General features: G+C 39.3%; 1 protein-coding gene across 1 annotated transcript; it reads right to left on the bottom strand.

Moving 5' to 3' along the window:
* Window positions 1-276: 276 nt before the first annotated feature.
* On the bottom strand, window positions 277-26,846 carry adgrg1 (adhesion G protein-coupled receptor G1). Its single transcript, XM_061765350.1, has 15 exons — window positions 26,416-26,846; window positions 11,812-11,884; window positions 10,710-10,969; window positions 8,015-8,201; window positions 7,881-7,926; window positions 7,568-7,658; window positions 6,130-6,252; window positions 5,935-6,051; window positions 5,716-5,758; window positions 4,793-4,899; window positions 4,590-4,705; window positions 4,249-4,508; window positions 4,058-4,157; window positions 3,262-3,536; window positions 277-2,675 (listed from the first exon to the last, which is right to left on the bottom strand). Exons 2-15 carry the CDS (start codon window positions 11,873-11,875, stop codon window positions 2,524-2,526), a joined length of 1,941 nt encoding a protein of 646 aa, XP_061621334.1. The 5' UTR covers window positions 11,876-11,884; window positions 26,416-26,846; the 3' UTR covers window positions 277-2,523.
* Between the last annotated feature and the right edge of the window lie 86 nt (window positions 26,847-26,932).

Genomic DNA, 26,932 nt, shown 5'->3' with positions numbered 1-26,932 from the left:
TAACGCTGGTGAAAAGTGTCACAGGCAGTGCAAAAGATTGTGTTGGCACCCACTTATGCCATTTTGCACTCGAAATCTTGCGTGTGCTCCTGAAGTTAGGGGTTAGTTTTATCACAGCATGTCCGCTGTAACTGACGGTGTAGATAAAGTGGAAGGTAAAAATAACATACACTAAAGTTCACTCAGAGGTTGTTATGTCAGCAAAGTCAGTGACAATTCCTGGAAGCAAGATCAACTTTTATCCTTTGTGATAAACAGAATGTGACAGCGCCACACTTTTTAATAAACAAAATGATTTTATTTTTTAACTCCATTTAATGTACATACAACAACAACTAATATACACAACAACCCGAATGACAATACAGTTGAGAATACAGAAAAAAAGTGCAAATGTCACAGTAGCTAAGATTTCACTTGGTTGGTGATGGGTCACATTGATTTCAACATAAAACCAGTATTAAGACCACTTTAACGTGTGCCATTTATACAAGTCTGAACATTACTTTTTAACGCATCCCTCCTGTTATTTTGGTGGTTTAAATGGACCCTTAAAACAAACAAACAAAAAAAAAACCTGGCAAAATAAAAACTTCTGTTGGCCTTATTTTTGTTCTTTTCTGCTTTTTTTCATGTTTAAATAAACATGCAGTGGATGAAACTGACTCTTGAACATTTTGGGTGTGCCAAAGAAACAAATAAGAGGGTTAATTTAAAGCAGATGACTTAAATGAGAACTTCCTGTAACGGAATGTGTCATGTGAAACACTTGTTTGTTTTGATATTTGAACAACATGTACTCTCAAAATCTGCTCCACTTCGGGGCATGATCATCATTCCTTCAAAACAATTTTGTGCTATCATAATAATGAGTGATGAATTATGAGGAGGCTAACATTTAACAATTCACATTATTTTCCTCCCTTTTAATGGAAAATCAACTTTTGTGCCTACTTCCCCCCATTTCCTCAAATAGTGGCCTCTGCACCTGAAATAGACACATCCAGTGACGCCAATAGCACAGACCATAATTACCTTCACAGTAACATCTGAGACCAATGGTCTTAACCACAACTAACTGCAGAGAAGATGTGCTCAAAAGCTCAAATTGGCTAGGACTTTGAAGTGTTGCTTTACGCATAACCAGTTCAAAAATGACCTGAAAAGAAGTAGTGATTGCGGGGGGAAAATATGTTGGTTCTGGCCGGCCATGCTTCATGGCTAGTCGTCAAACCTTTTGCCATCCTCACATCTACCAACAAGTAAAGTCGAATCCTAAACCGTTTTGCAATTTAGCAGTCTGTCTATTTAGTGTACATGGTTCAAATTTGGTATCCATCAGACGAATTCTCTTGGACAAGTTTGTCTTTCAAGGACATCTGGAAAACAATTAATTTGGTCACTCGCACCAAAATGGCTGACCGCCTGTCTTTTTTGGGGCATGGAATCTTGAGATATTAAAATATTAAGGTATGTCTACTGAGCTACATGAAACTAGCATGAAATTGGGTGCTGAATTTTTTTCAAAACATTCTGTGCACTTTTTTTAGTCTGATCAAAATGACTGCTTAACCATAACGGCAGAATGCCCGTATCTTTTCAGGCATGGTTTCTTGTGACTTTTTGTGTGGGTCTACTTGTGATAGACATGCCTAGCAAATGTCATGTTGTCAAGTAAATCTGCTTTTGGGGGCAGAATTTTCTAAATATGCTGGATGGTGCCATTGAGCCTAAAAAAAAAATCTAGATGCGATTTATATGGCCCTGAGAATAAATTATTATTATTATTTTTTAAATGGGGCCTTTGTAGTGTATGCTCTCCAATATGAAACTAAAGGCCTCCACTCAATAAATGCCAAGCACTCTCTGCAGTCTAGTAAATAGTCTCCAGCTACTATGTGAGGGAATAGGGTATTTCTTTCCAACAGGTAAGCATGTACAGTATCTGCAAATTGTGCTAAAAAAATGATACAAAACAAAAATGCCTTTGTGAGACAGATGAAAAAAAGAGACATACTCTTTGTTAGACGGTGACAATATTTCACGCAGGAAAAGTTGACAGACAACTGAACAAAACAGCATTTCTCACACAAGGATGTCATACAAAAACATAGAAAATCGAAAGTGCTACTTGAATTTTTTTTTTTTTTTTTTTTACACAATATATAAAAAAACAAAAAAAACAAACAAAGCTTAGCCAAGGTCTAAAGCAGAAACAGTTTGTAGTTCACCATCCATCCATCCATCCATCCATCCATCCATTTTAACAGTGAAAAGGAAATATCAATGCAGTAACCTTTGCTGTAAATAAAGCTTAATAATTATTTTCCAGATTACAGTAAAAAAATGCTGATTGTTTAAAAAAAATAAAATAAAATAAAAAAAAATAAAAAAAAAATAAAAAAAATAATCTACAACTAGAGCCAGTCTAGGTGTTCTAGAAAGGGAGAGATCTAGCCTCGGGCCGGCGTGGAGGTTTTATTTACCTGAGTGATGATCGTCTACAGTACAGCGGGGGAGGCGTCAAGAACTCGGACAAAGCGGCTCCAGAGGTTCCTGACTGATGGTGGACGGCGACGCGAGCACATGACAAACATTGGCGGGTGAGTCTTTGATCCTCATCGCGTGCTTGCGCATCCATTCCAGCATGAAAAACCTCAGCATCAGCAGGAAGCCTGCAGAGAACATGCCAGGTTTGGGCCATTACAGGACTTAATGTAACATTTCATAGGAAAAAGGTTAAAGTGTGACGATAACCCAAGAACAAGATATAAGTTGCTCATCTGTTTAGCAGACGTGGTTAAAATTTGATAGCAACTAGACAATATCTCTAGGACAAGTTTGTCTTCAAGCACAGTGGGCAATGGCCAAAACGAACCTAAAATGGCTGAGCTGCTGTCTCTTTTCGGGCATGAGTGCTTGACACTGTTTTGCAGGTCTTCTCATGATGAGCATGCCTACCAAATTACATGTTGTTAAGCAAAACCAATTTTGTACGCTGAATTATGAAAACTTTCTGTAGCGCTATCTGGCAAATTTTCCCTTCTGGCCAAAACAACCCTAAAATTGACTGTTCAAAACAAAATGGCTGACCCCCTGTGTGTTTAGTACAGACCTTTATGGGTCCATCATGACAGACATGCCTTCTTAAGGGTGCAGGACGTGGGAGCAGTATCACACCCCGGTTGACTATATTGAGTCGGACCTCCAGTGATAAGCTTGAACAAATGCAGTATCACTCACCCCCCTTTCATGCAATACCTTGGAAGGAATTAAGGATGCAGGAGATGAAGAGGATAAAGTCCGAAAAAGGTCCAAAGTCGAGGAAGGCGAGACCCCAGGTGGTGCCAAACAGACAGCTGAGGCCCCAGATACTGAGGAAGGCCACGTGGTTCTGCCGCCAATCGTCCCTGGTGCGAATCTCCCGGTAGACCAGGAAAAGCATCAGCAAGCCCACTGACACTAGAAAGCCCAGTATCATGGTGTTGGTGAGGTGGTGAGCCAGCAAGGCCTTGGAGTTGGTCTTCATCCAGCACCTGGAAACACAATAAGAGATATGAACTCATAACGGAAGCCTATGAACCCCCCAAAAACTGTACATTCTAGTCCCTATCTCCCTATCCATTTTTTTTAATACCACTAATCTTACTCTGGCTCTATGCCGGGCTGCAGTGGTGTTTAGAGAAGACGAAAATGGCTGGCTTCATACGTGCAATCCATTTGCAGTTTGGAAGCGGATGGTGCACATCTACTGTTCTGAAGGGAGTCTCCAATGACATCACAAAAAAGTTACTACATTTGTTGTTATTGCTAATTGTTATGTTTAGGTTTACTACCTCAGCTGGGAGAGGCAGTAAACAGCTTGAAGCCTCTTTTTTGAAGAATTGTTCAATATCTGCCATATTGTGATACATGTTCAGTTTGCTGCCACCATACAGCACTCATATCTCAAGTCATTGCAAAAAACCTGTACGTAATGTCACTCGTATCTCAAGGCAACACTGTATACATATATACCGTATTTCATATTTATGGACATTTATGAAACAAAGCTTACATCTTGAAAGGGTTGTCGTTGTCCTTGCTTGAAATCACTTCCCTCAGCCCATAGATGTCACCAACCCCAGCCAGGATAATGATGGGAATGGCAGGAAGGACTGAAATGTGATTATGCAGCATTTTAAAAAATTCAAATCAACGCAGTTTTTCCAACAATCATTTGAGGTGAGTTCACACGGATACACTCACCGAAGCCGAGCAGGTTCCACACGCAGATGTTCGGAGAGGGTCTGAAGACCATATAGACTAGCCAGAAGGAGTGGAGCACTTCGATGCCCATCCAGAAGAAGGCGCTGAGCAGGGCGTAATGAAGGCCCGCTCCCACCAGGACGCACAAGTCCTGAGCTCCCGCATTAGCCAGGACTCCCGTGAAGAAGAAGAGCAGGTTAAGAAAGGTGACAGACACAGCCAGGCCCAGGTGGATGGGTGCGGTTGGATCCTTAGTACGCCTTTTGAGCAGAAAAGGAGGAGATCTGGTTTTGTAATTATTTCTCACGCACCACTTTTAGCAACCTGTTGAATAAAATCACCTTCTCCGGCAAAGAAAGACGATGAGGGCGATGCCGCTGATAAAAGACACCGCGCAGCCCAGAGACGTAATGGCAGTTAGAGCCAGCAGGTGGCGCACCGGCCGAGGCTCCAGTTGCTGTTGTAGAATGCAGAAGGGTCTCAGAGTACTGCATCATGTACACTTCAGCATGTGTACGCATCTATATGCATGTGCATGTCTCACCACCAGCACTGTGAAGTAGGTCAGGTGGTCGCAGAGGCATTCAGTGTGCCTAGTTCCTCTTTGCTGCGTCCTGCAGCCCTCCATCGACCACTTCACGTTCATCGGCTCTACACGCACACGCATAAGTACAAAATGCACGAATAAGATATTTTTCTGCATCATTCAAGGGGACACAATGAGTGATACATGAATGCATACAGTATTTCCTCAAAGAGGGGAGGAGGTGAGGCCTTTATTTACTCTATTGAGTAGAGAACTTGATCTTTAGAAATTGTTTTTTTTCCCAATAGTGATACTGATTGATTACAAATACATTACAGAATACAGTTATATTTGTTTTGCAAATTTCATTATATTTTATTACCGTATTACAACAAACCATCACTGCCTACATAAATAAATAGTTTTTTTAAATCAAAAAAACAACAACAAAAAGCATGTATCCACCAATTTTTTGTTTCGTATTTAAACTGGGAAAAACAACAAAAGTATACATCTTCAAATTGTACGAGTTTATCTTGTTTTAACTGAAAAAAAGAAAACATGGATATCCAAATTTTGTGAGTTTTGTTTCTTTGTACTTTTATCTGAATTTTTATTATAACAAAGCATGTATATTTCTGTGATTTTTTTTATGTGTACCTGAAACTATTTTAAAAACATTACTAATGTACTAAATGCAAATAACAATCTAACATAAATATAAATTATTAATTGTAAGTTATATTTGCACGAATGGATGAAAAAAATATTTAAAACACTACAACTATGTTAATTTGGTCAATACATGTATCTACTGCAAAACATCATTGTAAAAGTAATTTCTGAGGTGATTTGAGGTGAGGCATTTATCAAGCGAACCAGCATTAGATGGAGGCCGCTATTTGAGGAAATATGGCACGAGGTGAAACAGTTTCTCCCACCTTTCCTGGTGTCCCACGAGACACATGCCCTTGAATGTGTTTTCTGGAATGGAGGTGGAAAAAAAGCTTTTATCATTTTTAATCTTGACTCATGTATGCAGGTTCTACGTAACATATCAACATCTGTTTTTTTTGAGGAGATAAAAAAAAATATGTTTCATGTTTCACATGAAAACAAGCTTAGAGTTAACAGAGCTTGTTATTGCGTAGCAAACTTACAGGGATGATGTCATGATGGAAGCCAATCCTGATTGGCTCAGGCAAGTCCTCGATGACCTCGTTCTCAATGGAGATTTCGACCACATCGTCAAGAACCCTTTCCTTCTTGAGACCCTCCTGAAAGGCACACACATTCCACATCACCCCTGATGTCATATACTGTACTGACATATGTTCTTTGTGCCATCTTATCACCTGGAAAATGGAGTTGTTTTTGAAGAAGGTGTAGACCATTTTGTTGTTGTTCTTTACAGCTTGCTTCAAAGCCTGGGGAAGGTAGATGGTGGTGGCAAACACTGAGGCAACACCTTCCACAGGCTGGAAAACATTACATAACGATGATTGTATTATGTTTAAAACATAATAATGAAAGAAATAGATGAGAAAAATAGCAATCTAAATATGCCCCTGTGTAAAAAAATATTCAGACAAAATGAAGATTGACATAAAATGAAAATACGATTAAGACAGGTTTTAAAAGTATAAAGTTTAAATATTGAAAATCGAAAATAAAGATACAAAATAGTAAACATTTAATTATTATTCTGTTAAAAATATTTTAAAAAGACATTTGAATAAAATCAGCGATTATTCATTTTAATTCCAAAAAAATAATAAAATGACAGAGATTAATAATACAAATTAGTTTACAAATGTATAATTATTAGTAACAAAAATAAAATAAAATTACAATATATATTTGTTATATTAAAACAAATAGAAAAATATAAAAAAACGTTTTTTTTTATTATGATAACTATTAATTAAATCAATTGTGAATAAATATTTCAAAAATTATTAACTCTCAGCTTGGTTTTAATATGACAAGAAAAAAGCAACATATTTATAATTATTTGATTTTCCACAGGGCAGCACGATGAAATAAAAATGCAAAGGCACATTAAAGGAAATGGAGGGAGGATATTACATTTTAACTTGGGCGTCTCCATGGCTCCGCTCAGGACAGAAGGTAGCTACGACTGGTTAGCACATCAGCCTCACAGTTCTGAGGACCGGGGTTCGAATCCCGGTCCTGCCTGTATGGAGTTTGGATGTTCTCCCCGTGGCTGCGTGGGTTTTCTCCGGGTACTCCGGTTTCCTCCCACATCCCAAAATCATGCATTAATTGGAGACTCTAAATGCCCATAGGTGTGAATGTGAGTGCGAATGGTTGTTTGTCTATGTGCCCTGCGATTGGCTGGCGACCAGTTCTGGTTGTACCCCGCCTCTCACCTAGTCGACTGGTACAGGCTCCAGCACGTCAAAGGACCCTAGTGAGGATAAGCAGTACGAAAAATGGATGGATGGATAGATGGATGGACGGATGGATGATTTTCCACATGACACTTAAAATTGGATGCTGACAAAAATTGGTGCAAATTTGGTGACAGCTTTCCATCTACTTTTAGAACTGTCATGAGGCTTATTTGTAGCCTATATTTTCATTTTATACACCAGGTGGCGCTATACAACAAACGGAGAGGCTGTGCAATATCTACTGAGGGCACTTGAGTCCAGAGATGATCAAACAACTGCCTGTGACTGATTGTATTTTGGGGCTTTTTGCATCTTCTTATAACATCCACTGATGCATGAAGTACTTAGTTGATTTTTTTTAGTGTGTTTGACTCACAGGCGAATTGATATCAACACCTGTGAAGTCATCCTTGAGCTCCACTTCCAAGCTGAGGTCGCAGAGAGGAGCCACAGAAGCGTGGTCAGTCCTAGACACAAAAACATACACGGACGCAACACTGTCATTTTAGCTGCATTTTCTAAAGATTTTATCACTACTGCTGAGGTTATTTTTTTATATTTTTTTGTCACAGACTCTCAAATGCACAGCTATTAAAACAAATCATATAGGGAAGCGTTTTCACATGAAATAGCAGCCACGTTAGTTAAAATGCAAAGGCACATTAAAGGAAATGGAGGGAGGATATTACATTTTAACTTGGGCGTCTCCATGGCTCCGCTCAGGACAGAAGGTAGCTACAAAAACACAAAAATAAGACTTAAAAAACAAACAAACTGTAAAGGTTTAGATAATGACTGACACACGACATTGGCTGTGTCTCACTGCATTTGACAGTGCTCCCGTCGAATGTGTAGGCCGTCAGGGTTTTACGGGTGATGACGTCGTTCTCGATCATCCCGTCTGCGATGCCGTAGGTGGCCTCGGGTGCGTTGGAGCCGTATGACAGGTACGTGCAACAGGAGTCGGGCATGCCACTGGGCCAGCAAAGGGTGAAGTTCCTCACTCCCACCTAAGCAACAACAACTTAAGTGAGTCCACTTCTATTTTTGAGGCTTTCTGTTCTTGCTAATGTGTGCTTTACATCTTCCGGTGAGGCCTCTGTACTTTTGTTCAGCGGGCCCTTGGATGTCGTTATTGACGTCACAAAGTTAATTGTTAAAAAAAAACATGCAATGAGTCATCGCCTTAAGTGCGCACATTTCACTTCCATGGAACGATAGGGGGAGAAACCCCCCCCACCCCCCAAAAAACAGACAAACCCGGTTTCTTTAAACAGAGTTTTAGAATACGTGCACATAACTGTACATTGAATCTTTCACTATATTGAGGAATGGAGGCAATGCTTCTGATTGGCCAATATTATATATATGTGTATATATATATATATATATATATGTATATATATACATATATACACACACACACAAACATTGTATGTAGAATAAGCCATTTGTGTTTAATGGTCACATTTGATATCCTAAAAAGGGACAGATGGGCTAGGCAGAGCTGACACCCTATAAAATTTCCCTTCCAGAACAATTTGTCCAAATTTGTCTGAATTTTCACATTTTCAAAGTTTTGTCAAAAATATTACCTTTCAACAGTCATAATCATTAATAAATTATGGCTTCCATATTTGTCATTTTAATGTTTTTATTACATCAACCTTGTAATGGTGGCCACATTTGCAGCCTGAATCAAAGTACCAGTATATGAGATTTCAACATTAGATCATCAAAAATATCTGTCTCTATGGATTCATTTGCATTTTGCCAATTCTGTTTTCAACCCTGGGAACAAAAATCTATGAAAGCAGATTAATTAGATCTCAAACATCAAAATTAAAACTCCACACTCTATTTTGTAAACAAACAAATAACACTGCTATATTGAATTGGATAGTTTATGTATGGACAGTAGTTTTGGTTTCTATTTTGGTTACTTGTACGTCTTCTCTTGCATGCTATTTAACATATTTACATTTCCAATATCCACAATTGCTGCTGAAACTATGCAAATTTCCCCTTTGTAGGACTAATAAGGTTATTTTATTGTAGATTACAAATACTTATTAATAACACTGGGGAACACAATTTTTGTTGAGTTAGGTTTGACAGCTGTTTTTAACTAATTTCTGGGTGCGGAATCCAAAACTGATCTCACTTTTTCTCTATCATGTAATATTCTTTAACTATAGATCCCACTTTTCTTAAAAAAACATGAAAAATACTGTACTTAACAGATATGTGCTTGCTTTATAAAACTTTTCAAATATTGAAATACAATGAAATATGAAAGAAACAGGCATGACTTCAATGTTTATTTAACACTATTATGTTTTACGCAGGATATGGCACAAATCCACTTAATTCCTACTATGCTAGCTTTCTGTTTGCAGATATTGATAGTACTGACCTATTGGGAGTTGCACAGACCTCTCACCGCACTGTGTAATCAGCTGGCAAGTCTTACTACAGCTAATCAGTAGAATTTTGCTTATCTGGAGGGTAAGCTGTGGAGAAAAAAAACTGACTGCAATTTTGGAATCAGCATTACAATTTTAGTTTTAATCATCATAAAACTCTAACTCAACATAATTTATTTCTCCAAATTGTTCCCCAGTGTAATAATAATAATATACTTTTAACCTGCCCACGTTCTAAAGCGACGTGTGCAGTGACGTACTAATTAATTTCCGGTTCAGACGCGGCATCCTATATATATATTTATATCTATAAACACATTAATTGGCCTGTTATTTTGTTGTTCAAGGTTTGTTAGTCTCTGCAAAAATGCAGTTCCTGCCAGACCTATGTGACGTGTACTGTATCACCAAATCACTTATTTCTGTTTTGTAAGTGTACGACACGATAGCTTCGCAGTTAGCATAGCTTGGACACCATCTTCGCTTATCGACTCCTCGTCCTCCCTTTGTGACACTTGTAAGAAGCATGGTGAGAAGTGTAGCTTATTCACTACCATGAAGGCGATGATCAGTGACTTACAATGCGTTGACACCGGACCCAAAGAGAACATTCGCCTCCGCGGCTTGGCAGCCAGGGGGCGTAATAAAATAGTGTGTACCAAGCAGCTGCTCAATGTGAACACGCCGGTAATGTCCCCCCCCCAATATCCGGAACAATCAATGTTACGGGTATAACGAGTCAGTTAACTGAATTATTCAAAATACTTCATTTTATTAGTTACAGTAAATCAATCAACCAAAAGTATATTTTTATTCTTAAGTTAATTCACAAATATTTGTAAAATAAACATTTCACATATATAGTACATTTAGCAAATTATTTGAGATAAATGAATAAAATAAATAAATGAAAAAAAAGGGCTAAATTTTGGCTACAAATTACAGAACTCTTGATAGTAAACTGTAAAGGCTCAGTGAGCCAGACTAAATAATGGAGCGGTCCATGCTTTGCAAACCCCTGATCAAGATGATGCATGTCGCATCAGCAACTGTGATTGTGAACATCAGGTAATCTCCAACCCCTTTGGTCACCTGTAATTTCAGCTGGTCCCGCAGCGGCTCCCAGTGCAAGCAGAAGCGAGTCTCCCCGTCAGATTCGAGTGCCTGGTGATTGAGCTGGTGCACGCCGGTGCGCCTGCATTGCGCTGCGATCTGCCCACGGACGGCCAAGGAGCTCTCGTCGGCCGCTATAGCAATCTGACCGCACCCCGGCGAGATGTCGAAGCTCAGGCTCAGGGGATGTTTGCCATGCCGCCAAGTGCCGCAAAAGTGCAAGTCTCGGTCACACGACACTAAATGGGGATTAAATGTGAAAGTTCACATAAAACAAAACAAACACAAATATTTGCAACTGTTTTATCACATCAAATGGTTTATATTTGCTAGTTTTAACTTTACTTCCAGTTTTAAGCTTGTAGCCTTTTATTTTGAAGGGTACGCACCGGAATTCAGCATTTTGGCACAAAAGGTAACTTCACATAACTGGTGAATTTTGAAAACGAAAGTAAAACTAGACGGCAAGAAAAAGAGTAATGAATGGAACCAAATGCTATAAAACGTTGATTCCTGACCTACCGACCGTTGAGGCACAAGGTTAGTGTTTGTGATACTGCAAGACAACGTTTATGTGAATTTTGTCCTAATTCATTGTGATGTAAAGTTGTTAGTTTGACCTTTGGTGAAGTTTTAGGTAAATGTTAAGGTTGTAATGAATCTGTTTCTACTTTCTTTCCAGTATGGTAAAATAATTAATATTTTATTTATTCTTGTCTGTAATCAGCTCTTACATTGGTTTGAAGACTAAAATAAACACTAAAATCCATCAGTGCAAGAGTGCAACCCACCGTTTAACTTGTTAGCTTTACCTCTATTTACAGCTTTTATATGTCATGCCGTCAACTGCTGAGGTTCAATAAGTATTGAGCCTATTTTGGCCAAGTAAGTCAGGGAAAGTACAGATATCTGGTTTTGTTTTTGTTTTTTTAATGCAGGTAGGTATTAAAAAGAAAAAGTATTCAGAAAAATAAATACTGACGTAAATTACAGATACCTGGAAAATCTACTTGGTAACCACAGTAATGAAGAATTTGTACTCAGTCACTTCTATCACTTAGGATAAGTGAGGTTGTCTTACCTTTAGAGAGGATGAAGATGAAGATTGACAATTCCCCCAGACGCTTGGTAAATGAGGCCTCCATCTGTGTCAACTGCAATGTAAAAAGGGAGAAATGTCTAATTTAGCTTGTAATACAGCTCGCAAGCCACATAGACAAAGAATCTGAATTCCTTCGACAGTCTATATAAAACAGCATGTCCTTATCTAGAGGCTGCACAGGTTTGACAGAATAACGTTTTCTTTAACGATACAATTCTTATCCTGTGGCCTGCGATTTATCTTGACGTCGCTATCAAGGAATACAAGCACTCACACTCAAAACACACACACTGCACTCTTATCACTGGAAACACTCTTCCACTTGAATACACACACGCTCCAACGATTTCCTTTTTATATTTAACTCTCTGGCAGATTAATGTTCTTCAACAAAAAAAGTGAAGAGACTGACGAGGACCATTTCAGGAAGAACTAGAATGGAACAAATGGACAGACCTCCTCAAAGAGAAATGTAGCATGAAACTGTCAAAAGGCTTAGAAAATGTTAATGGGGGCAGTCCTAATTTGGGGTCGATTCAGTTCCACTCCGGTTCTTTAGGTGGCCGTAATGGGTTTCCTTGGCTCATGAAAAATGTTGTATCGAATTACAGTGGCATACATTGCTACTTTCTTTGGAATGTTTCCTCATTAGGCCTATCCCGATATTTTGGGCGAGAGGCGGGGTACACCCTGGACTGGCCGAGAGCCAATTTCAGGGCACATTATAGACAAACAACCATTCAAACTGACATTTGTGTTTTTTGAACGAGGGAAGAAGCTGGAATACCTAGAAAAAAATCCACACAAGCAGGAGAACACAGCGCCATCAGGAGGGCCAACTGTGAGGCAGGCATGCTAACCACTAGTCCGTCGTGACGCCCAGAATTACAGTGGACTCTAAATTCTAACACATGCAATTTGGAAAACGACTGACTCCCCCACAAGATATGCTTCAAAATTAGGGCTGTACGATATTGAGATAAAAATTATATTGCAAATTTTTTTTAACCCTGTGATATACTATACAGCATATAGCGATGTGATAAAATACAGGATAACATACTTGTGTTGTCATGTGAAAACCAGCAAATATGTCTCGGTTTCCCTCTTTGTATTGTTTGGACAGTTTACAATAACTTCAGTAGAAAATAAATTATGCTCCGTAGAGCAGAGAGGTACAGTATACTGAGTCATTTGTGTGAAGTCTAGCTGTATTTAAATGCACTGTAGTTTTGAGCAGATAATACTTCTGCGGCCACATTTAGAAATTAAGTTAAAACTATTTATTTTCATGCCGTGTGATACAATAGTACATACAGCCATTAGCACATTCTTAACACTATTTGTTTTAAAATCTGGTTTTACGTTTTAACATAATTTGTATTAGTATTTCTATAATTGACTGCATAAGTTTAACCAACACAAATTGTTGTGTACATTATAAGTTTGTCCCTTCAATCTAGCAATCGGCGCCCACAACCCCCACTTTGCGTTCCCCCAATTGTTGCAAAATCTGCAACGTGCATTCGTTGACTTCGGAAGAGCAATATATTAAATGTTGGCATGCATTGGCTTGCCGTGTCCTCATGAATAGTAATCATACAAAATGATAAGTATATAACACTGCACAAGTGTGTGTGTGTGCACTCAGTGTCTGTTGTTTGAAGGTTTATAATTACCGTAACATTGGTGCTAATTTCCGTTAGCATGTCTGGCTTCATACTTGTGAGCATTAAGTTAGCGGATGTTCGTTGTTTGATTCTGTTTTATGTGTCAGTTTTACAGTACTGTAAACTATAGCTGGGAGTGACAAATAAACAACTTTAAGGAAGAACTTTTTTCCTCTTATGTGGAGACTTTTTTGCTATCTGTCAAACTGTCCACACCCACTCTGGAAAAAAGTACTAAAATGATGTACAGTCTTTGAAGGCGAGGTAGAGCGGTACCGTTATAGTACCATTCACTGTGCAACCCTATCAGGTACCCTTGAATTTAGATGACAACACCTTGAGTTAATTTGCCTCCGACATTGCAGGACCTGCAGTGTGACTAGAGCACACACGTATATTCCAATGATGATGCTCAAATGATATATCGTCCAGACCTACTCAAAAGTCACACAAATCACTTCAACATATCCTATAGTAGTTACATGAAGATTTTCACTTCCCCCTTCAAAAATTTTTTTATATCATGTGATTATGACCAATCAACCACATGTACAGGCGCATAAAACACTTCTGCCAAGTTACTCTATCACAGACTGGCTCGCGGTCCAGACAGTCACATTTTAAGCACCACCAAAAGTCTGTGGTGCAGTTGGCATGCTGTTGAAGATGCACGTGGTGATTGTTTTTGGGGGCAAATTGAACCGTTACTGTTCTCCTTGACATCATAAGACAGGAACTGGTGGAACCACACTCAGTTTCATTGTTTATTTGCGGTGTATCCTGAAACACAGACCTGATAAGCGGAGAAGTCCAGTCCATTGCCAGAGGGTGATAGACAGGCACCAGTGAATGCACGTTCTTAATTATCTAAATGTGTTGTATTTTGATTGCCACACTAATTCCGACTAAAGTGCGCCTGAAGCACACCCCTTAATAATATAACAATACAACTTTTCTGATTTGGAATCCCTCTGATTATTTTATATCATGTAAGTTGATGGATAGAATTAAAGATACAGGGTCTCTTTCAGCCATGCTTGAGCCAGAGAAGTCTACCGCGGTTAAGCATGGCATCGGAGGTCTCACACAAGTCAAAGGAACTAGAGTTAAAAAGTCATTTTTTTAACCTTATTTGTTCATATTTCTTGTGTAAATACTTCTGATAAATATTGATCATAATAATGTTGCTGCATGGATGTAGTTTAATTTCCAATATTAAGTTGTTTTTATCCATTTTGCCTGAATGACTAAAGGGAGAACGAGCTACAGTAAATACAAAGAGGCAAAAACTAAAAACTGAAATTAGCCACCTGCGATTGGCTGGCGACGTCTAGTTTGTGCCCAAAGTTAGCTGGGAAAGGCTCAAAGTCACCCATGACCTTAATGAGGATAAACAGTATAATAAATGGATAGTTGATCATTCGCAGCCAAAATATTATACAACCTAATCAGCAGCACGGTGGACAAGTGGTTAATTTAAGACTTTAAATTGTGCTTAGGTGTGAATGTGAATGCAAATGGTTGTTTGTCTTTAGCTACACTGCGATTGGCTGTCAACCAATCCAGGGTGTTTCCCACCTCTCACCCAAAGTCCGCTGGGAAAAGTTCCAGCACACTTGCAGACCTAATGAGGATAAGGCAAGGCAAGGCATGAGCAATGCAAGTTTATTTGTAGAGTACAATTGGTACACTAGACAATTCAAAGTGCTTTACAGTTGCATAAAATTGCAAGAAAAATAAAATAATTCAATAAAACATAAAAAGGATCAAAATGAATTAAAAGCTAGGATAAAAGATAAAATACACTCAGTTGTCATATGCACAACTAGGCTTTACACAATCAGGATTTTTGGGGCCAATCAGAGTTTTAAAAAAACGATAACCGATCTGATCACAAGACGGAGGAATGTGTCCATTTAAATGACCTGTTAATTTACTGTATATACTTGTGTACTTAATTGCTCCAAAAATTATATTTACAATAAATAATGTATCTTCGTTCCTATTTTTATGCCAGTGAGGCATAGTGACAGACAGAACAAAGGAATGGTCTTCTATTAGATGGCAGGAAGTAAATACAGTTATTAATGTATCCACTTTTTGTGACATTTTAGTTTGTTGGTGTGGTGTGAGATTTTTCAATTGTAAAATATGTCCCTTGGCTCCATAAAGGTTGGAAATCACTGCTCTAGTCAGATCGTGTATTCTAATCAGTCAGGTCAAACCAACATTACATGACAGAAATAATGGGCGCTAACTTACTGTAATTAAATTACTTTATTTTTAAATTAAATTACTTCACCCACACAGAAACCGATTGTTTTTTTTTTTTTTAAATAACTTAATTGGCCGCCAGATATTTACAGTACTACGTCAAAAGACACGTGACAAGGCTAAAAATAAACTAGCTTTTGGATTTAAATATAGTGTGCATCCAGCGACGCGGAGTAAAAGTCTTTTGCGGATCCGATCAATGACGTCATTGATCGGATCGGCGAATTTTGACAAAATGCTAAATATCGGCCGATACTGATCAGCCCGATAAAATAGGTGTAAAGTCGATGCACAACTAAATAGAACTGTTTTCAGTTTGGTTTTAAACATTGTCAGTGTTGATGCCTGTCTCACACTTTCTGGAACCCTGTTCCAGATTTTAGCAGCATAAAACCGAAACACAGCCTGTTTAGTCCTGACTGAGCACCAGCAGTAGATCAGTTCTGGAGATTCTCAGCGCCTGAGAAGGTTCATATGGCTCTAACATGTCAGAGATGTATTTTTGTGGTAGACTGTGGAAAGACGTGAACACAAGCAGAGCGGTTTTAAAGTCTATTCTCTGAGAGACAGTATGTCAGCGTAGAAACCTTAGCACTGGGCTAATATGGCCGTATTTCCTGGTTCTAGTAAAGACTCGAGCAGCAGCAATCTGCATGTACTGCAGTTGTCTTATAGCTAGCTCATTTAGAGAGTCCAGTGAACAGGCTGTCACAGCATTCTAACCTGCTGGAGACAAACACATGGCTCAGTCTCTCCAAGTCAGGTTTAGACACTTTGCTTTTGACTTTGGGAATGTTTTTTTCGATGGTAAAAAGCGCTCTCTGTTATTGATTTAATGTGGCGGTTAATAAAAGACAGGTTTGAGCCCAGGATTACCCTTTGGTTTCTAACTTGATTATTAAGTCTCAAGGTGACTGATAACACTCTCTCTCTGTAAATGTGGGCCACAGAAAATGATTTAAGCTTAGTCTGAGTTCAGATGGTAAAAATGGCTTTGCCTCCACACATGTATCTGTTTGATGCAGTGAGTAAATCTATAGGCCCATGTTAACTTCGCTTCAGTGAAAGGCAGATCTAACGTTTAATCCTCGTAGTTGTGGTCGGACACTCTATAGCTTCTTATTAGTTGGCCTAGTGGAAGCATGTAAAGATTGAACATGAATAAGCGGTATAGAAGATGGATTGATGGATTCCAAGGGGGCTCTTCGCTCTGTCCAGTGCTCAAACCCTACTTAGGTGGCAATTCAAAGTGATAAGAAAGCAATCAAATGAAATAGAGACAAGCAAGGCAATAATTGCTTCCTGTGTAACTACCCAGTGCAAAAAAAAAAAACAAGAGGCCCAACTGCTTTGTTTGTCATTTCTTTCAGCCTCCATTTGGTGACTCTCACCAGCCTCTTCCACCACTCTAGCATTTGCCTCAATTAGAATGAGGCTTGTCTAGTAGAGACAGTGCATTGATGAAGACGACACACTGAGGAAAGTAGCATATTAGTGTCACAGCTAGTGATGTCCTGGCGACACAAAGCTTTACTGTGTACATCTGCACCCTCCCACATCGAAATGGCACAGGAAGAAGGGTGTGTGTGTGTGTGTGTGTGTGTGTGTGTGTGTGTGTGTGTGTGTCCATACAAAACAACCTTATGTTCTTCATCAAGACAGTTTGCTTTTTGCTGCCCTTCTCTCGCAACAACTTGCTGAGGCAGCATGACGTCTAAGCTCACTACACGCATGCACGCACGCACGGCCAAAGAATTCCCTCCTCTGCTTTCACTTCCTAGCTCATGTGTGTCTGCAGAAATAGAAACACTGCATTTTTACATTCATTCCGGAACATGACCACCATAGCATTCAAGTATGAACAATATGTGGACCTCTGACCTCCGCATATGTCATAAGGTGTTTTCCAGTAAAAATTGCCCTTTTGCAGCGCTGCATCGTATTCAGCTATGAGTCATGCCATGGCACGCCAAGTCGAGCTTCATCATCATTGTGACAAGGCAAGAAGCAACATAGCATGTGTTTCACGGGAAACAGCAGAGCAAGAGAGAAAAGGAGACACAATATAGGGTGACAAACCACTTGAATTTGTAACCAGATGGCAAAAAAGCACCTTACACTTTAGCTCAGTTTCCTCACTTTAATGTTTAAGATCATCAAACAAATTTAAATATCAAAGATAACAGAAGTTAACATAAAATGCAGTTTTTAAATGGTGAATTAATTTTTTAAGAAAATATATATATATATTGAAAGTTACCTGGCCCTGTGTGAAAAAATAAATGCCCCCTAAACCTAGCAACTGCTTGGTCCACCCTCAGCTCCAACAACTGAAATCAAGCGTTTTCTATAACTGGCTCAATGAGTTTTCACATCTCGTTGGAGATATTTTGGCCCACTCATCCTTGCAGAATTGTTTTAATTCAGCAAAAATTGAGGGTTTTCGAGCATGAATGGCCTTTTTAAGGTCATGCCACTGCATTTCAATTGGATTCAAGTCTGGACTTTGAGTAGGCCACGCCAAAAGCTTCATTTTTTTTTTTTTTAAACATTCAGAAGTTGACTAGCTGGTGTGTTTTGGATAAATGTCCTGCTGCTGAACCCAAATGCGCTTCAGCTTGAGGTCACAAACTGAGGGCCGAACATTCTCCTTCAGGATTTTCTGGTAAAGAGCAGAATTCATGGTTCTATCAATCACAGCATGCACCACATGCAGGCACAAATCTGCTATCCCATGGGAGGGTCAATCTTTTGTGCTAAAGGACCATATTTGATTTTTAAAAAATCTGCTATCCCATGGGAGGGTCAATCTTTTGTGCTAAAGGACCATATTTGATTTTTAAAACAGACAGATGAGTCAGGAAATTCGTAAAAATGGTAATAATAATAAAATAATTCCTTCTCTTTTAAAAATGTTATTTGTAATTATTTTAGTTATTATCAATTAACCAATTATTTGATTTATTATATTTTTTTGTATGTGGAATTTTATCAATTATTTTTTGTATGTTACTAAAACATGATAAATACTTTAATATATGGCTACCATGCTGCCCTAAATAGAAAACAAACAAATCAAAACAGTAATTACAGTTACTGGTAACTGAGCCTTCTTGTGCCGCATTGACCACATATTCTTATGCTGCCCAGTAAACTAGTTCATTTCACACCCTTTGGAATCACGAAACCTCGTATGTCAGGAGACCTATAAAACGAGGACCGCCTGTAGTAAGTAAGAGGAGTATGGGAGACTATACATGTGACTCCTACCAAAGGTAAAATCGCATTGAGGTGATAAACAGGACACGATTTCTGTGTTGTCATAGGCTGAGAATTTCCTCGTCGCATTACCTCTGTTTCCTGGCTGGCACAGTACGCATACGTGACGTCACGTTGAGCTGAGAATAGAATGCACGAGTCAGGCTGAGAGACCTTCCCATCATCGGCTCGTCCGTGTCGGCCTGTCCTTTCAGTGTGTGCACACGCACACATTAGAATAAAAGGGTGCACAATAGCTGTTCTTTGTTGTCTCGCCACCGCTGAGCTGTGCTGACAGCTCGCGTGAATGAGGTTCAAAGGTCACTGGCTGCTTCAGATTGTTTGAGAGCGGAGTGAAAGGACAACCAACCTCCCACCCACCCACAACTCCTCCTTCATTGTTCAACAGTAAGCTAGCTATGTAGCTTAGGACAGGGCAAACGACAATGATGTGCTTTCACAGTGGTGCCTCGACTTACGAGCTTAATTCATTCTGTGACCATACCCGTAACTCAAAACACTCATATCTCAACTCATCAATCATGAAATGAAAAGAAATGCCATTAATCCGTTCCAGATCTATAACAGAACCTACAAAAATGTTTGTAACCTGTTTTTCAATCGAAAAAAAACCCAGAACAATATTGTACTTTATAAAAACGCACAGTACGATTGGCTGGCGACCAGTTCAGGGTGTACCCTGCCTCTCGCCCAGAGTCATCTGGGATAGTCTCCAGCACCCCCGCGTCCCTAGTGAGAATAAGCTGTACGGAAAATGGTTAGATAGAAAAACACACAGTCATAATATAAGAGAATATAAAGAATTAAACAGTTTGTGCATCATGATTCCATGATTCCACAATTTTTGGTTAATTTTCACTGATAACATCCAAGATATCAGTGTTTTGTTTCTAAATACATTAAATATGTTTGAAGTGCTGAAAACATGACATAAGACTTATAACGTGTAGTGCTGTCGAGATATAGTTTAAGCATATTTTTCATTGTTTGAATTTTCCTAATTTTGTGGACAGGGCTCAAACACAGCGCCGTGATGGGCGTACACTTTCTAGCGGGAATTCCCACCCCCCCTATATATGTATAAAGTGGCGTCATTTTGTTTGGCTGCTCAGTTGTGAGTTAGCTGTGCTTAGCTTCAATAACAAGGCCTATTTACCACTCCAACGTGCAGTTAGAAAGCGAACGAAGGCTACACCTCAAAAATGCATCTTTGCTGGATGCATCAATTTACAGAACAGCTTGGTGACGTTTTTTTAAGCTCCCAAAATGTTTTATTAAATAATAAAACATGGATTAACTTTTTAAAGACATGCAGATGGGGAGCTGAACATCAACCCTACCAGCTGACGCTGCAGTGCTCAATTTACGACGGATAGTTTTGTAAACTTTCACCAGAGACAACATGGCTTCGCGGGTAACTTGATACTAGTGAATGGGGCAGTGCCGACTGTCTAACTACCTAGGCTACCTGCAACCATGCCGCTGTCGTCAGGTGCCGTGTTCGGCTGTGACACTATGTCACAAACAACGAGGGTAAGTTGACTTGTGTGCTTATTTTTATGATTATAGTCCACAATAACCATTAAATTTTGAAGTTGAGCCTCCTAACGTGATTTTACATCGTATAAGCCATCACCCTCTCAGTATGTTTGATTCCTTTTGGCGCATCCATGCGACACGCCCACAATGTCTGGGAGCTGGCCTTTATTATTCAAGTTTTGAAACTTGATTTTATATAGCGATTTGTTTTAATGATTCTAATTTGTCAGACTTGTTAACATTACTCTTCTCTGTGGTGTGTCAAATTTACATGCCATTTTTTGGGCCTGCTTAGTGCCACTTTAAACAGACTGCCACAACAAAATCAAGTCAGACAAAAATGTCATCCATGGGAGAGTTCCAAGGCGAAAACCACTGCTGACAAAAAAAGAACATAAAAGCTCATCTTACTTTTGCAAAAAAAAACAAACAAAAAAAAACATCTGAATGATTCCCAAGACTTGTAGGAAAATATATGGACTGACGAGATGAAAGTTGAGCTTTTTGGAAGGTGTGTATCTCGTTACGTCTGGCGTAAATGCAGCACAGCATTTCAGAAAAAGAACAGAATACCACCAGTCAAACATGGTGGTGATAGTGTGATGTTCTTGGGCTGCTTTGCTCCAGCAGATCCTGGACAACTTGCTGTGATTGATGGAACCATGAATTCTGTTTTTTAATAGAAAATCATGAAGGAGAATGTTCAGCCATCAGTTTGTGACCTCAAGTTGAAGTGCACTTGGGTTCGGTAGCAGGATAACGATTCAAAACACATCAACTTCTGAATGGCTTAAAAAAATTAGATGAAGGTTTTAGAGTGGCCTAATCAAAGTCCAGACTTGAATCTGATTGAAATACAGTGGCATGACCTTAAAAAGGCCATTCATGCACCCTCCATTTTTGGTGAATTCTAACAATTCTGTAAGGAAGAATGGGCCAAAAATTCTTGACAGAGATGTTAAAGACTCTTTGTCAGTTATAGAAAACGCTTGATTTCAGCTGTTGCTGCTGAGGATGGCCCAACCAGTTAGTGGGTTTAGAGGACCAATGCCTTTTCACGGCATTGTATGCCTAAAACTCGAGAAAATACATCTTCCCTGAAGTGTTGTGTGCTTTGTGTTATTTGGGTATCTTGCCATCTACCACCATGCTCATTGTGTTGCGAGGCAGCGGCAAACAGAGACCATTGCCAGGGAAACGGCCACTTCCTCATTCATTACAACCTGATTATTATCAATATAGCATACAATTATCAATATAGCATACAATTGGCCATCAAATTATGCCTACAACTCCAAAGAAAATACATCTTACCTGAAGTGTAATGTACAAAACACATTACAGTATTTGGGCTATGTCTCTTGCCATCAGAGCTCTCAGCGACATGCCTCAGTCTCTGGAAGCTCAAAGAATGTCTAAATTCCTGACCATTTTGAAGCCTGATTTCACATTCTTTGCAATTTTTTGTATCCATTCATGCATTGTCCAGCTTGTTTCCAAGTATTTTCTGTGATGTGTCAAATATTTTTGTTTGGCTCTGTTTTAGGGGTGTTTAAAACGATTAAGGAAATAAAAGATTGACACAAATCCCCCCCCCCCCCGCCCCTGAAAGACAAGACTATCAACAGTCCGAAGACTGTAAGCAGTGTTAATTCTGATATTTGTTTGAATGTTTTTAGTGATGCACCATAATTTTGTCCCAAATCAGAGCAAAAGTGCATTTTTGTTTTCGGACTGAAAGACTTATTTCACTGAAATAAAACTACCAAAAATATCGTGTCACATCCATACATCCATCCATCCATTTTCGGAGCCGCTTCTCCTCACTAGGGTCGCGGGCGTGCTGGAGCCTATCCCAGCTATCATCGGGCAGGAGGCGGGGTACACCCTGAACTGGTTGCCAGCCAATCGTAGGGCACATACAAACAAACAAACCATTCGCACGCACAGTCACACCTACGGGCAATTTAGAGTCTTCAATTAATGGATGTTTTTGGGATGTTACAATGTAACATCTGTTGCCAGGACTGATTTGAATTTTTCATTTCGTCCATCTTGCAGGAATTCAACACCCGGAAGTCGAGCGTCTTTTAGGATTGCGAATAAAAGTAATGTTTTTTTTTTGTCTAATGTAAATTATGTACATAGTTATACTTGTAAATTATTTTTCAGTCAAAAGTACTTTGTCAGTGTTGTTTTATATTCAGATGTTTGAGATTTTCACTAAAGAAAAAAAATATTGGTGTCAAAGTCATTGTTCTGCTTGATGTGTCTGCTTTCACAAAAAGGCTGTTTTCTCCGTTTTTTTCTTCCAGAAACAGATTTGGCTGAAAGTAGCCTATACTTGACTGACATAATTTAACTTTGCATGCGTGATGAATTATGGGAACCTGTATCTCAAGGCACCATTGTAGTTCAAAACAAGCTCTCTGTCGGAGACCAGCACTGTTTGGAAGACGCCATAATTTCAAGTGCCTAAACAATGCTGTCACTAAGCGTTTTTGTCAAGACAGCGCATGTGCAGAGAGATTGCAGCCTGACTATTCGGACTGAACCATTTACATGACTTTTGATCTGTTTGGGGAAAGGAATATTCTACCCCTGTGAAACCGAATAAAATTCCACTTGGTGTGAGCCTGCATATTCCAATTGAGGTGTTTATATGGAGCATTTGTATGCGGTTTGGACTTCTTACACAATTCTAATCAGAATACAAGACTTAATGTAAACACGGCTATTGTTTCCCAGTGTGTCTTACAATGGGTGAAAATTTACAGAATCCTATCTCAGTTTTGAAAAGAATTGCTCTGTGGATACTAGGTCTGAAAAATTTCACGTTAAACCATGTTTTAATCCATAAATCCAAGAAATAAAATCAAATTTACTGTCTTCTCGGATGCATAATTCCTTCAGGAAGGATCCAGAGAAATAACATGTCAATAAACCGTCAATACTCTAGCCGCTCACCCATTGATTTTGCAAATGTCACTTGCATACACAATGCCTCATTGCTCCATTGTTACATTTTGTGAGCTTTGTTTAATGCTTTATTCCAAGAAATGCCAGTGCACCTGCCTGTTCACATGGGGGCAGGTGGCAAGAGTTATGTTGGTCTGGAAACTTTTTTTTTTTTTTTTTAATAAATCGCTTGCACTGTGAGAAATGTGCACCGTGCAGCAATGTTGTGCGACTGTAAGATAAGATTCAGGCTTTGTTTTGCTCGCACACAATCTGAGAGGCAAAACGGCGCCTTGTGGGCTTTACTGTGTAGATTTGCGGCCTGGAAACAGCAGCTCGACTCATATCCTGAGCTCAGCTCCTGTGGGGAGTTGCAACACTTGAAAGAGTTTTTGTTGTAAGGAAACACAGGAATGAGCACGAAAAGAGGCTCAAGGTGAAATCCCTGCAAAAAAAGATGGCTGGAATGCTCCCTTGGCTACACGTGCGTGCGTATGTTGAATTCTTGGTATCACCATGGAGATGCTCCATGTGTTTCGATGTGAGCTAAGGAAATTGGAGGAGCAGGTGGAACGCTGCAGATGGTTCCGTAGGGGCTGGGAATAAATCAATAGCACAACATATGAATGGACAAAGGCCAGCATATTATGAAGCCTTCATTAACACACATGCACGCACACACACTCTAGTGTCACCTAGGTGGGGGGGGGGGGGGGGGGGGGGGGGGGGAATCAGGCGGTTTAAATGCCACCAGGGACTTTCTATTCCTCAATATGAAAAATTAAAACAACGAGAAGGGTGGTGATTCACACGTCCGTTGCATTATTTGCATTTCAGTGTGTTCAGGAACAAAAAGGCACCTAAACCAGATTTTTTTTTAACAAATTTTTATTGAGGTGTATTTGCAGGAGCTTTTGGCTGTTATTTGACACTTTTGTTATCAATTTTAGAGCACAGGTTTCTGCATATTAATGTCTAAACTTCTAGCAGAACACTAATCCCCCACCCTGCCACAAACAGTGAAAAACCACAAGTAAATTTACTTCCCCCAAATTTTTATCATTGACGATATTAAAAGTTTAAACGTTAAATATAGCCTACCGCAAACTATGATACCAAAACTGTTTAATATAATTTCAAACTCATTATCCTAAAAAATGAAGTACAGATGATACATAACAGATCATTACGCTTACAGATGATTTGATTTCGGAATTTTTTTTTTTACCCAAAGTGCAAATGTACATGCAGCAACAACTTCCACTAACAACCAGCCTAAACTTAGCCCCTCCCAGACATTCAAAGCTTTTCGCTTAATCAAGATGTATCACTTCAACATTGTCCCTTGACACCAATGTACTACTTTCCTATTAGACAGGGCTCTGGCACCATCTTTCTGGCATCTTAAGGCATTTTAGAAAGCGCACAAAAACTGTGAATAAGTAAGATTTATTTTCAATTACATCGGGATAGTTCCACAAATTGTAAGACAGTAAAAAAAAAAAAAAAGTGTTAAAAGAAGTGTAAAACAATAAAACTTAGCTTTTAGGAGGACGGCAACTTGCTTCACAGATGCCAAATTTTCTAGCAGCCAAGCACCATAAATTGGCATCAACGGCCATTTTAGAGTCTCATCATTCCGGGCTACTATGGCGAGTGTGCAAAAATTGAATTTTACAAATGTTTTACTTTGTAAAATTTACACACATTCATTCGCAGTCACTAGCTGCCGATCCGCCACGGGGCTGTCGAAGCTGTGTTCCATTTGGTCCCTCCACGGACGTTACATAACTTTCCATGTCTATTCTTCTTCTCATCATCATTTCGCACCATTTGTTGAGGTCATTCTAAGTTTTGCAAAACCTCAAAATAAAAAGCAAATGATTAGCTGCTGCTTAGCTAATCATTTGAGTCCGCAGCCTTAAATAGGCGGACATTTTACACCCTCAAAGCGTCAGCGACGAGTGAAAACCTCTGATTGTGCCTCGCCACACTGTGAGGAAACCACACCGTGGGTTCACTTACATTAAAGTCAAGTGCCTTCCTTTTCATGTATGCCCACATTAATTGAAGAAAAAAAATGCTATTTGTCGCAAGACGGTTATGGTAATTCTGGGTCTACCCAAACATTTTCGGTGACAAATTTGACTTCATAATACTATAAATACAGTGAACTCTCCCGCCTGTTCGGAATTTGCACGCTGCAAGAATATGACCAAAAACTTTTTTGCTGAAAATGCACCATTTGTGTTGATCCTCATATTTTTGTGCCCTCTCTGTAATGAATAATAGCTTATCGCGAGCTGGCTTGGCGGCAAATAGTAGTCTGATGGAAGATTCCAATAGATGAGGCCCCTTGGAGAAAACAGGGTGGTAAACTTCTCAAGATGATGCAGAGAAATTTAACAACTTGTTTGAGTTTCAAAATCAAATAACCTGTATACCATCTATTTTGAAAGTAATGTGTTGTAATATGAGTTTGAAATAATAAGAAAGTGTTTTTGGAACATAATTTGGGGTATAATAAGGGTTTAAACTATTGATGTAGGTAATTCTAATCATTTATAGGGGGAGTCTACTATTCCATTTTGCCCCCCGAACCTCCCGCCCTCAGTTTGGAAAACACACCATTAGCCTTTTTCAATTATTAAAACAAAAAAACACAACAAACAAAAATATTCCTCAGGGGTTTTAAAAAAATGAAAAAAGCAATAGCATTGTTTCATCAGTTTACCATAGGAAAACAACTTACATTTTCCGTAAAGTCTAAAAAAATTCAAATGACGTTAGCAAAAATATCACGCGACCTAGCTCGTTTCCATTTACATTAGCAATAATTGCCTTATACAAAATGTCTTCTTACCTGCGGCGCTTCGACAGGCAGTCAACCTCAAGTAGACTCCAATGAGTTTTGACGCGTACAATTCCCGAAAAAGCGGATAAAAGCTCTGAAATTTTGACAACTCGGTTCCGCCGGAAGGAGCAAAAGTAGCCCGAAAATGAGGGACGTACACCCGGCTTGGATTCTGGCGCTCTAACCCCTCCAGTGAGGATTCAGTCCAGCCAACAAAGCGTAGCAGGTTGAAGGGAGAAATTAGGGAAGAAGACTCCACGCGTGTCCACCTGTTGCTCTGTTTAGCGTGTATTCAAAAGATACACTGAACAGTATAGTGAAGGCGTTTTTTTGGGAACTGGAAAGTGTGACGAAAGGAAAAGAGCGAGTGGGCTGCTTCGAGTGGCCGCTCGCCAGGTTGTTGTCAGTCTGTTGTCAGCTCAGCGGGCGCGAGGTGGAAAGGTGGAGGCGCTCATTGTCAAGCACCTCCGATACACAAGAGGGATTCCGGTTAAGAGTTTCACAATAAAAGGTATCGTACACGGTA

Source organism: Phyllopteryx taeniolatus, chromosome 2 (assembly GCF_024500385.1).
Source record: "Phyllopteryx taeniolatus isolate TA_2022b chromosome 2, UOR_Ptae_1.2, whole genome shotgun sequence".
Taxonomy (NCBI): Eukaryota; Metazoa; Chordata; class Actinopteri; order Syngnathiformes; family Syngnathidae; genus Phyllopteryx; species Phyllopteryx taeniolatus.
Note: the sequence above shows the minus strand (reverse complement) of the source record. Positions and strands in the feature narration are given on the sequence as shown.

What these genes read in the sequence shown, in the direction of transcription:
- adgrg1 (XM_061765350.1), bottom strand. Translation starts at nt 11,875, where the DNA reads ATGGAGGCCTCATTTACCAAGCGTCTGGGGGAATTGTCAATCTTCATC. An exon ending in CCTACTTCACAGTGCTGGTG is followed by an intron (nt 4,706 to 4,792) that starts GTGAGACATGCA and finishes ATTCTACAACAG; the next exon opens with CAACTGGAGCCTCGGCCGGT. An exon ending in GTCTTTCTTTGCCGGAGAAG is followed by an intron (nt 4,509 to 4,589) that starts GTGATTTTATTC and finishes TCTGCTCAAAAG; the next exon opens with GCGTACTAAGGATCCAACCG.